The 12,914-nt window shown below is 29.6% G+C and overlaps 1 protein-coding gene across 4 annotated transcripts in view; it reads right to left on the bottom strand.

Annotated features, from left to right (window-relative positions):
- LOC142319069 (luciferin sulfotransferase-like) overlaps positions 1-12,914 on the bottom strand; it is a 359,044-nt gene that overhangs the window by 18,458 nt on the left and 327,672 nt on the right. For all 4 annotated transcript variants that reach the window (XM_075355929.1, XM_075355928.1, XM_075355927.1 and 1 more), the window contains one exon: positions 11,978-12,184. In XM_075355929.1, coding sequence (XP_075212044.1) covers positions 11,978-12,184 — 207 coding nt within the window. The remainder of the gene's footprint in view (positions 1-11,977; positions 12,185-12,914) is intronic.

Below are 12,914 nucleotides of genomic sequence, written 5' to 3'. Positions count from 1 at the left end.
TTTCAATAGTAGGCTGGTGGCAGCCGGGGGCCGCAGTACCAATAGGAGAGGAGAAATGTTGATGGAATTAATGGAGACAGTAGGATGTCAATGTATAAATGATGACACTCCAACATTCGAGGCTAGAGGTCATACCTCAATCTTAGACCTCATATCCTGGATGATAGATGGAGAAGCAGTGGAGCTGGCAAGTGCTACAACAGAATATAGCCAGTGATCATTATGTAACAATGGTTACACTGAAAGAAATTAGTTTTAATAGTTATGATCGAGAAACTGTTCCTAGATTCACTGCAGAACAGACAGAGGCTATTACAGACAAGGTTGCCATCAGATTAGCGGCTACTGAACAACTCACGCCAGAAACCCTTGTTAATATACTAAAACAAGAGACGGATAGGGAGATGCACAATGGAGTTAGAAAACGAATGGTGTATTGGTGGACTGGAGAAATCGCTTATCTTAGGCAGATTCTGCAAAATAAAAGACGAATTAAGCAGAGGCTCAGAATAGCAGGCGGACTGAGATATGAAGAGGCCAACATGAGATACATAGAGGCAAGAAGAACACTAATTAGAATAATAAGAAAAGAAAAGAGAGACCATTGGGCAAGACTATGTGAAGAACTCGATAAAGATCCCTGGGGCATGGCTTACAGAATAATTACCAAAAGGTTCGGTGTCTCCCTGTAATTACAAAGGAAGAAACAGAAAGGATAATCCCCAGCTTATTCCCGCATTTCATGCCCGATGAGAGAAGACACACTGAATGTGAGACGTTTTGCAATGAGTAAGCTCTTATGCGCTGGACGTATGTTAGCTGTAAAGAAAAGTCCTGGTCCGGATTATATCCCAGCGGCAATTATAAAGAAACTTATCAATCAAGCTCCATGGGAGATGCTAGAGGTGGTCAGTCATGGACTAGTAAACAAGACTTTCCCGGAGTGTTGGAAGGAGGCCAGTGTTGTGTTATTACTAAAGAGCACAGATGAAAGAGGAAAAACATATTGTTACCTAACAACCAATCCTTACGATAAATTTTATGTATCATTTTTATCATAAAATTATATTTTATATTCTGGGAACCGTTTATTTTGATGAAATTTTATTTTAATTCTTTATAATTATTTACTCTTTTTTTTTTTGGTTTTTGTTTAAACAATTTAAGCTTTATATTTTGATTGTGGTTAAAGTGATAATAGTAACACGACTGCTCGTAATTTCAAAACAATTATAAAAATTGATCAACCAAAAAAATGAAATAGACAATATTTATTTTATTTTTTTAAAACTATTTTCCTTTTTTTAAACAAAATGAATGCGCTCTATTTTTAATAGAATTGGATATTTCAAGTATGTTTTCCTACAAGGTTACGCTGACACACATGTAATATATATACACTCGCACACATTAATACCAATTTTTAAAAAGAGGCTCTTCATTTAAAATAATAAAAAATTCAAAGAGAATTTCAGTAATTCAAAGAGAATTAGATGGAGTAGTTAATGAAATCCTTTCAGAAACATCTAAACTGTCATAAGGAGAACTTAGGTTACGATTTGAAAAAAAAATTAACTTCTACCTCCTTTACAAATTTCTATTTCAATTAAATTGAAAAAAGGATTAAACGCTTTAACAATGTTTACAGTTTTGTCAGAAATTTTACTTTGTATAAAATTTTGTGACTACTAAACATTTTTTAAGTAATTAAAAAATATATATTATTAATATTCTTTAAACAATGTGTTTAATTGATCTCTAATGACCAAATTAGTCGTACTCTTCAACTCCATTTAAAATTTATATAATTTAACTGTGGGTATTTTAACAGTGGAAATGTGTAAAATTATGGAAAATGAAACATCTTGTACACAGTTCATTTATTTTTTCTTATGATCCTATTTAAATAAAAAAGTTAAATAACTCTGTGTAACATAATAAAATACTAATATAATAGTATAATGAAAAGTATGCATGGTAGAATATTATGTAAAATAAATTTCAAAATGAATTTCTTATTGGTAGGAAAATTTTTGTAAGGTGGAAAACATTTCTACCAACATTTTTCCTGAAAATTAAATTAAAAAATGGATGGGGTAGACGTATATTTCAGTAAATACAGTAATTCTCTTTTATCCAAAAAAATCAATTATAGCTGTTTCATTTCCTTTTTTTAATATGGAAATCGAAAAAGGTTTGCTTAAAAATAATATAATGCATTTTATTGTTTCCTTTCTTTTCATTATTTAGAAAATAATTTCGTTCTTCTTTCTCCAGTTGTAACTTATAGATATATTTCAACCACCATTACAGCATTTCCCAATACGGCGCCAGACTTTACCCAAGTCTAATAAATAAACAAAACCTATTAATAATTTATACAAAAAATGTATTATACTAACACTTACCGAAACTAAATTGAAAATAAAGTTCATATGGTTACTGTCGGAAGCGTTCAAAATGCAAACAAGAGTAATACAAGAAGACGGAATATCACCTATTTTTTTAATGCAGTATTATAAAAGGTAATTAGGAAATGGCAAAAACAGTCCAAAGAAAAGAATAAGATTCGGACCCAAAAGAAGCGACGTCTAGGTAGATTGCTTGGTTTTGCAGAAGTTCTTACAATTCTAGGACAAGATTTAAAAACAGCCAAATGAAAGATCAAAACATAGAAGAAAATGGCTGAAAAAACGGGACAACGTATATCTTTCAATAAAAGAGAGCTTATAACAAACATAAAAAAAATCCACCCATGATACATTTAACAAGAACACCTTGCGACAAACACCTTAGCTGAAGATGCGATAAAATCATAAGACCTGTCAGATTCAATTACCTTGTAAATACAGTCTGATGGACTATAAAAGGAAGCCAATAAAATCAGAACTAAACTCTTAAAAGCCTATGGAATGACCAAGAATCTTTATAACAAGAAACAAATCTTAAATAATCTTAAATAAAGTTAAGAAAAAATTCAGATTTACTCAATACGACAATGGTTACATGTGAAAAAAGTTTCACATGTTTACCATACGACAAGCTCTATCATACAATTCCTGCAAAATTTTGGTCATCCCTTGCCGTAAGGGTTAGTTCAAAAATTGTTTCAGATAAACGTTTTAGATAATGTTTAGAGGACTAACAACCATTTTAAACCGATTCTATACTGTGCCTATTAAGGTAGGTATGGTTTCTTTTGTCTTCAAAATCCCATTTTTCCACCCTCTGAACCAATGGTTGGTGATATCAAAACACTTTACTTACGTTAGTTTTAGGCCCTTATCCAAAGAATTCCAGATACTTTAAACGAATTCGATATTTTACTTAATAAAAAAGTTATAGCAATCAATTTTTTTTTTAAAAGCTACCCATTTTTCCACCCCTATGGTTCGATTTTAGCCGTTAATGAACTCGACCAAGATTTTGGGTCGACTTCTGTTTAGAGATTAATTTGAAATTGACTGGCTCAAAATTACGGTAGTAATCGTGTCCATAAGAAAGTGAAATATATATATATATATATTTTTTTTTTTTTTGAACTGATGATGGTTTTGGGGTCTGGGGGATGTGAAAACGCGAAGATATGTCGAAATTTTCCGGAAATCGAATCATGGTACTACAATAGATAGCTTTCTTATGAAATCTAGTTTCATAAGAAATTAGAATAATTGTTAAAACACCACTTTTAAATTAAGCACACTAAAAGGTAAAAAATAATTTTAGGACGGTATCTTAGAATGGATTTGACAACATGTTTTCATGGTGATATGTAAGATTATGTACAAGTCATAGCTTAAAATTAAAAATGTTATGATTTTGTAAATTTTTTCCATATGCGTGATGCGTGATTTTCCATATGCCTAAAGAGGGGTGCTTATGTCAAAATACAAATCTTTCCATCCTACTCTTTTGCAAAAGATTTGCAAAAGCATCAATTTTGAATTTTCATGCTCCGACGTTCACATAATCTTACATATCACCATCAAAGTTTGTTGTCAAATCCATTATGAGATAACGTCCTTAAGATTAATTTTTACTTTTAGCGCGTTTAATTTAAGAAAGGTGTTTAAAAAGATTTTTACACATATTTTTTTTAAATTATAACTTACTTATATGGTACTCAACTGTATTCAAATAAATAAATTATGTAAAAAAGTTTTTATTTAAGGAAAATAAAACACTAAGTTAGAAAGACAAAACGAATAAAACTACGAACACATTTTTAAATTTATCCTTTTTTTCAACAAGGGTAAATTTTTTTGATTTGTTCGGAAAATAAAGTTTTATTTAGTACATTCTTTGTTTTATTATGTTGTCATTCTATTGACAGTACATACATTTTATTATTTTTATATCTCGTAGTTAATATACACCTGGGGGAAAGATTTCTTTTTTATATTTTTATTGCATGGAAAGTACTCGTATTTTTCTTTTTTGAAAATAAAATACGATATACAAGTATGAGTTTTTGCTTGGAAATTTAGAAGAGTCGTTACGTAAACTGACAGCATTTTATTCATTCTTTAAGATTTGACAACCCAACATTGAACCTATCTTATAAAATTAGTTTTATTATTTATTGACAACCACCAAAATATTTTATTTAAATTATCCTCACACTAGGCTGCATTTTATTTTCAAGCAAATTAACGAATTGTAGAATGATTAAAATTTAATATTTCAGATGTAATTTTAAGCAGTAAAATATAAAATGGAATATAATTTTTTATTTTCATATCATTAATTAAAAGATACATTTACAAATATCATTCTAGAAAGTAGTAGTAGTATTTTGCTAATTAATTTATCTACTATATTAATAGCATTCTTTTTTGTTCCATATTGTCTTTTAATTTAAAATATTTACTATACAGTATATTACACCTTCTTTCCTTAATTTTCTGCATTATGTATTGGAAATGTTAATTGTGTTCCCCTTTACATTTCCTTTGTTTAAGTTTATCCTCTAAATTACTATTGTATGTGTAATAAAATACATTTACTATGATTGTGTACGTCTAGCACTATTTATGAAACGACTAGCACTAGATAGGGAATCTTGGAGAGCTGCATCAAACCAGTCAAATGACTGAAGACAAAAAAAAAAGAAAATGATTGTGTACGTTATACTGCATATTACGTACAGATTTATATTATCACACAATGACACTCACAGTTCACAAATCATTAAATTTTTGCTTCAACCGATAAAACTTTATTAATATATATATATATATATATATATATATATATAACGATAGATCGAGTAGTTTCTTTGTTAATCCCGAACAAAGAAAACCCTTCTACTTTTTATGATAGTATAGATTATAATAAAAATTATTTTATTATATTTATATTGTATAAATATAATATATACAGAGTATATGACGAAGTTCTTTCCGGGCTATCATAAACTATTCTACTTGTAAAAATAATGGAAAAAGTATATATAAACATATGTCCTAAAACCTTTCGTTAGCGAGTTACGGCCAGTGAAAGATTTCGCTCTGATTTCAGCTACCCTAGTGAAATGAAATTTCACCGTTACAATCTTTAAGACGTTAATTAAGAGGCAGAATTAAAGATTTCTTATGGATTTTGAACTGGAAAATTGATTGAAATGGGCCCCAGAACCGTATCTGCAGTATTTTTTGAGAAATTTGGGGTGAAAAATTATAAATTGGAGTAAAAAAACATTTTTTCTGAGTTTAATTACAATAACATTGTTAAGTGGGTAATAGGCACATAAAACGTTTGAACAGAACTTGTAGAAAATTTGATTCTGAACAAAATATTAAGTTAAGTAAAACGAAGTTGAATAAATTAAAGAAAAGTTCGAATTTTACTCAGAAACTGTACATTACTACATTTGTCAGAAAATTATTTATTTATTGTAAACAAAAAACAAATTCTTTTTGGTGATATGAAAAATTTGTAAAAAAAAAAATACTTTTAAAAGATTTAAAAGAAATTTAAATTTCATAAAAATTTTGAAGTAAAAACACATAAATAAGAATTACTTACAAAATATTTTTTTTTATTAATGACAAAAATATAATAATTTTTCAATTAATTGTATAATTAAATAATTAATTGTATGTACGCTGAAAACAAAATAACAACAGCTGATCAAAAATTCGAAATACTGTATTAATGTTTAAACCATTCGGTAAAGTACATTAAGTATATCCTGTATTGTGAATTGTACTTTGTTATTTTTGTAATTAAACCTACTGATATCCTTGCGACTGATAGCCAATTAGGTTATGATGCTAAGAAGGTAGGCCAACTTACCTCTGGGCGCACAAAAGAAATATTCAACCATGGTTTCCATTTATGGCAGGTCAGGTGGACTGAATCGTCCGATGGCCGTTACACGCAAGGAATTTTTGCTGATGTGAAAAGTATGCAAATAGTTAGGTGGATTATCCCTAATCGGCATATTACACGGCTTCTTTCTGGACATTGTGCTTTTCGAGATAGGTTGGGTAGATTTGATTTAATTAATTCAAGCTTGCGTCCAGAGTGTAGGGCCATTGATTATGTCCGCCATGTCTTATATGTCTACCCCATATACGAAGCTACAGAACTAAGTATAGACTAAGTACAGAACTAAGTATAACCAGATACGAAGTAGCTACAGAACTTGCGAGGATCAATTCTGGTTTTATTCTGCAAGTTAATTGGAAAACCGAAAGGGATTGGAACATAGTTGCTGGCTTGCTTAGATTCTTAGCCGTTTCGGAGGATTGGCTGAGGGGGTCTGGTGTTCTTATATATGTGTAATTACAATAGTACGCCGAGTGGCTAAGCGCCGCCTGGTTGCTTATTTCGCAAAGATAGGCGTTTTGGCATGCGCCACGGTTAGCTTACATATTTGTTGTTAGGATGAAATGGATGAGTGGAGAACTCTGTGATGAAACTGTGGTGAGGGAGGGTTTAGGCATAGACCTCGCTCCCCAAAGCGGACCAGAGCAGAAAGAGATAGGATATGTTTTCTTTATATCATATTAAATTTTTTGGTAATATGTTTTTTATTTTTAAGTAGATCAAGAAGACTGAGTAAATTAAACAGTAGGACAAATTTGTCGTTGTTGCAATCAGCACTTGTTTTGTTGTTATGTGGATAGTATTTTTGGTGTTTAAAGACGCAGTCAAGTAATTATCTGAATGCACAGTCTAATTAAAGTTAGATATATGAAGACTTGTTGTGTAAATCTTCAGTGTTAGAGGAAGGCGTGGGGATCGCGCTTCCACCAATCGGTTAATATGATAGTTGAGGGTTGTAAGTTATAACAGGTGGTCGTGGTTGGAAGAGGCCCGCCCATACATTGGTGGAAATGTCATCTGAGGCATTTGCATCGGTGGCATCCTCACAGAGGCCAAACTGATGACTGTGTTGTATTATCAAATTTAGAAGATCTAAAAGACGACCTCCGGTAAAGCTCATCAGGACTAGTAGTCCCTGATGGGCTTTATGCCCTGATGTGGCTAGTAAACCGGCTGTCCCGGTCGCAACAAGGCGGGTGTCTTCTTGTACGTGAGTCAGGACTGTGTATTATTTTCTCGTTAGTGAAGGTTTTCTGTGAATTAAGTTTGAACGTGATCGGTTTTTTATTGAAATAATGCCGTATTTATTTACAACAGAAGAATCGCGACTTTTTTTCCTTGGCTCTAACTCTTTTAATAATTATCAAACAAAAAAATTTCTTTGTCACTTAAAAGGAAAACAAAATTAAAGTAGTTTTAGCTCCAATAAATTACACTCCGCACCCAAAATAAGAAGCAATTTATTTCATTATTATCATTAAAGTTTCAGTTTATTTTTACAGTAGTTTTAAACAATTCGTTATTTAAATTTATTTTATTTTCTTGACGAATACAGCTAGAATAGCTATATTAAAGAGGAAAGTAAAAATGGTTCAAAATGATCCATGGATCAAAAATGAGTATATTATAAATCGCGTCAAAAATGGAATATCAGATTTTTTTGGCTTTTTTGTAAGGATCACTTTTTATAAAATCATCCCACAGAGGAAGTTAACCCCCATAATCAATTCTTTTTATTTGAAATTTTGATGCTTAACTCTTTATTATGGTTATTATAAACAATAACAAAGCCTATTGATGCGGGTGCCCAAAATTTTAAAAAATTTGGAATATTTTATTTTGTTGCTTTTATATTTTTATAACGGTTTTATTTTGGATTGGTGTGATTAGAACGCGCATTGTGGGTCCAAACTTTTTTGAAATCACAGTTAAAATTGATCGTTATTGTGCTGTTTCAACAAATTCATCAGGTAGTTGACAAAAATCGGAATCAATCGCGCGGTTGATTCTAACAAGATCGTTGTTAGCGAAGACAGCGCACACAGCTAACAGATCAATAACTATTTTACGAAATATTTTTGGTGAACGAATTGAGACATAAATCAGAAGACCAAAAACATATATTTCAATTTTAAGAGGTGCGAATTAATTTTTGAAAATATTTGTTGTTTTTAAAAAAAACAATTGTGCAAACTGTAGGCACAATAAGCGTAGACAAGTGAAGCTAGACAGAATAAGATTTGAAGTTTTGTAATAGGCAACAACAGATGTCTATGTTTGTACAGACATTTTTGTACGGGTCTGCGTTTCATGATTGAGAGTATACTCATTATATACTATTATATATATTCTTTTTTATTTATTAAGCATATATGAGTATTGTTTAAACGTAAAAATAGAGAAACTATTCTTAATTGTAACTTAATGTTGATCAAAATGAGTTTATTATAAAAAATTTTACAAATACAATTTACGAAAACCTTTACGCGGTAACACAATTTAATTAGAATATTTGAAACCAGCACCAAAATTGCAGTGAAGAAGTAATATGTTAGATACAAATTTTGTGTTGACCAGTATAATTGTTTATTTATTCAATAATACAGACTACTTTGTTAATTGAAATATATTATTTACATCTTTGTAAATACAAAAGTACTAACTCACACATTTCTATTTAAATAAAACAAATTACATTGCAGATGTTAATGAATTTTATATTCAAAACAAGCGTGATACCAAATTGGACGGTATTTTCTGAAAGTCATAATCAGAAATTATTTGTGTAAATTTTAATAAAATTCCACAGTAAATATATATATATATTAAAATTTCTAAACAGGTAAACGTTTTGCGATAAAATACATCACTTTACTTTTCAAATGCAAGTATATTTTAACGGGTAGTTGTAAAATTACTTGCTTACGAAGTTAATAATCTTTGTATAAAATTTTATAATGGCAGAGGCTAATGTAAGAATATGTGTTGTAAATTCAGATACAGGCATTCAGTATTATTTAACAATAGTACAAATTGGTAAAAATTTATTTGACATTGCTCCTTCATAAGAGTCACCTAACGTGCGTAAAAAGAACGAAGTATGACCCAAACACGATTCTAATCCTCCGAAAGCAAAGCCGATGAAATATAAACCAATAACAAAAATACACTTTCATTCTTGCATATTGCAAATTAACTTAAGTATTACCACCCTCGCAGATTACTTCAGTAACTAACTAATCAGAATACCTGTTTTTCTAACCAATCACAAGTACGAATACGATTGAACAATTAAAACGTTACATCACACCAATCTATTTGTGAAAGGAATTGACCAATTACTAATAATTGGTAAAAATAATCAGTAAATTTCAAACATTCATATTCCTGTTTTTTAACCAATCATAAGGTGTGAATGAAACTAACCAACTGGAATACAACAAATGTTTACTGCTAATATATATATACCACCCCTGAATGTTGTTAAAACTGTATCATGTACCATCAAAAAACGTTAGAGTTCATCAGGCGCAAAGATTAAGAACCATCGAGAAAACAGTTAATTTTGACCATACAAAGGTGAGAGTATTTTCATCGCCATTATTTTATCTGATAACCATAACAAATTTATATTTAACCCATCCCAATCCATTTCGGATTTAATACTCATAAATGTATACACACTGACTGTATACATATATGGAAAGATTTCAATTTAATATGTGAAATGATGTATTTCTATAGACCTAGTAGTTTGTTACAGATAACAAAAATCAAATATTTGTAGGCTATAAATTAACTTATTAAAGTTCTAATTTCATGTACTTTTAAAAGAACAAGAAATTATAAGTCGAGGGAATGGTAAATATATTATCGAATAGGAATTTAGAATTAAATTTACAAATTTAATTTAAATGTTTTTTTTTTACAACACGAAAACTCCTAACAGCATATAACGTTATAGTGCATTTGGACTACAACATATATTGTTAATTTGTATTGTTCATGGGAAAAGAGGTTGGTCTATACACGAGGTCTTATCACAAAAATGTAAATGTTTCAGATTATACACAATGATACTTCGTAGTATTTAGGTTTTAATTATGAATTGCGAAAGGGTAGAAATAAACACTGGAAATTTTGCATTCAGGTCGTAACATAGCCCGACTGAGTGACCACTATTCTCGGTACGTTTATAATATAGGACCAACAGGATTTAGCTATATATTCTTACTTGGTGATCTCTCGATTACAATTTAAATATAATACCCAAATTAATTATCTCGTTTAAAAACTGTCTTTATAACGTTATGAAAATAATATATGACAACAATAATATATTTTTTCCCAGTATATGAAGTTGGTAATAAAATTAGTTTACGTTTTTCCTCTCAGTAATAGCAAATGATAATATATTCTTGGTAGATAAATTGTCGATATTGTACTAAATAAATGTTTATTGTTTACATTTTTTTCACGGTTAAATATAAATTTCTATGATTATAGTATTTAATAATCTGCTTATTTTCATTTGCAATTTCTCTATTTTGTTCATCGGAAAATATCATGTTGTAATAAAACATTCATTCACCTTTTATAATCTACTGCATCCAAAATGGACGAGAAATTCGAATCCAGTAGTTTAATGGCCAAACCCACAAAATAGTTTTCGTGGTGATTTTCATAAAGGAATTAGTCACATCTGAAGATAGTCACAGAAGATTAGACACAGCTGAAGATTTAACCCAAGATCTTTGTATCCACTTAAAGAGAAGGATACAAATAACAGCTGTCAACAAAAAAAATATTTTTCGTGTATTGTGATTTTTATTAATTTTGGGATGATGAATCCAAAACTGTTATTAGAATTTGTATAATACGTTACGTTTTTTGATACATACGATGTTGCGTACGATTTTTTACCAATAAAAGCAAAATCGCTGAGAAATTAATATTTAAAAAAATTATTATTTACGCATATTCATTTAAAATTTGTTCAAATCAAGTTTTTGTTAGTGATAAAATTTAGATATATGGATATGTCAATTATTAATAGAAATATTTTATGTTTTTCCTGTCAGTAATAGGTAAATTTCATTCATAATCCCTGTTTTTTAACCAATCATAATGTGTGAATGAACTAACCAATTGGAATACAACAAATGTTTACTGATAATATAGGTACCACCCCTGAATGTTATTCATAAGTGATAATGTACTCTTTGTAGGTAAATTGTAGATATTGTACTAAATAAATGTTTATATTTTTCTCAGTTAATATCAATTAAACTTCAGTTTCTATAATTCTCGAAATTAATATTCTGTTATCTTCATTTACAATTTCTCTTTTTTTAATCCGAGAATATCATGTTATAATGTAACATTTATTATGTTCTACTGCATTCAAATTATGCGAGAAATGTGAGTACTGTATTCGTAAATTTCTTCTTTCTTTTATTATTATTGTTATTTTATTAATATTATTTGTTTAAATATTTTTTATTTGCACTCTGACGGGAATACAATAGACAATCCTGTTTTAGTAACCAGTTAAACTATTAACACATATTTTTAAAAAATACTTCAAGCAATTAGAAGAATTATAGATAATAATAATAATAATAATAATTGTTTTTAAGCTTACCTCTCCTTTTCTAATAAAGGTTAATTCAGGATCTTCGATAGGCATTTCATGTTTCTCCTTTACTTCTTTTATAAATTCTTCTCCGTTGATAGCAGAGTTCACCTTCATCTCTTTAAAACTAAGATGATGAGCTAATTCAGATACTTGTTCATCAGATAGATCCTTTCCCATGAATTGAGCAGTACGCCTTATAACACCTGGCAAGTCCTGTAACAGAATTTTGATGTATATAAAAATTTTTATGTAATTAGATTTTTATGTTTTATTATATAGTATATTATATTAATATTCTGAATTTTTTATTTAAAAAACCTAAAAATGCAGATGCAGACATCAATAATTTGTTTCTAGAAACAAAAATTAATGAGATGTTTAATTATATAAAATATTTTGTAAGCTAAAACTGTATGCATTTCTTCGGGAATTAAATTACTCTTCTCTACTTTAATGATGTTTCAAATAACTGAGTTACGACGGAGTCATTACTCTGTGATAAATTTATGAGTAATGTACGAAAAAAAATTAACGTTAAAATAATAGAAAAGAAAAATAGTAAAAAATATTAACATGAGATAATATCGTAAGATAGAAAAAACATTAAAATAGTCATACAGTATCTGCAACGACCATCACTAAGATCCAGAAAGTGAATCCTTTTCAATCGTCTAATGTCATCACCGTTGTCTAGCAGGTTCAAAGCCAATGGGATTACATGCCTATTTAGCGTAACCATGTATTTAGAACTGAAGCGGTTAACCTTATCCCGAACATAAGGATCCCCAGGTATTCATGTATGTGAGATTTCCTTACGAACCAATGCAGTCGGGTCACTTTCCTCAATAACATATTCTGTAACTTTTTGGATCACTTTAATACCTAGTCATCCCCAATAGCTAAATCCCATACATCAATATCGGTTTCAAGAAATTCTTGCGTA

This window comes from Lycorma delicatula, chromosome 2 (assembly GCF_047948215.1).
Source record: "Lycorma delicatula isolate Av1 chromosome 2, ASM4794821v1, whole genome shotgun sequence".
Classification (NCBI taxonomy): Eukaryota; Metazoa; Arthropoda; class Insecta; order Hemiptera; family Fulgoridae; genus Lycorma; species Lycorma delicatula.
The sequence above is the reverse complement of the archived record's forward strand: the minus strand, read 5'-3'. Positions and strand labels throughout refer to the sequence as shown.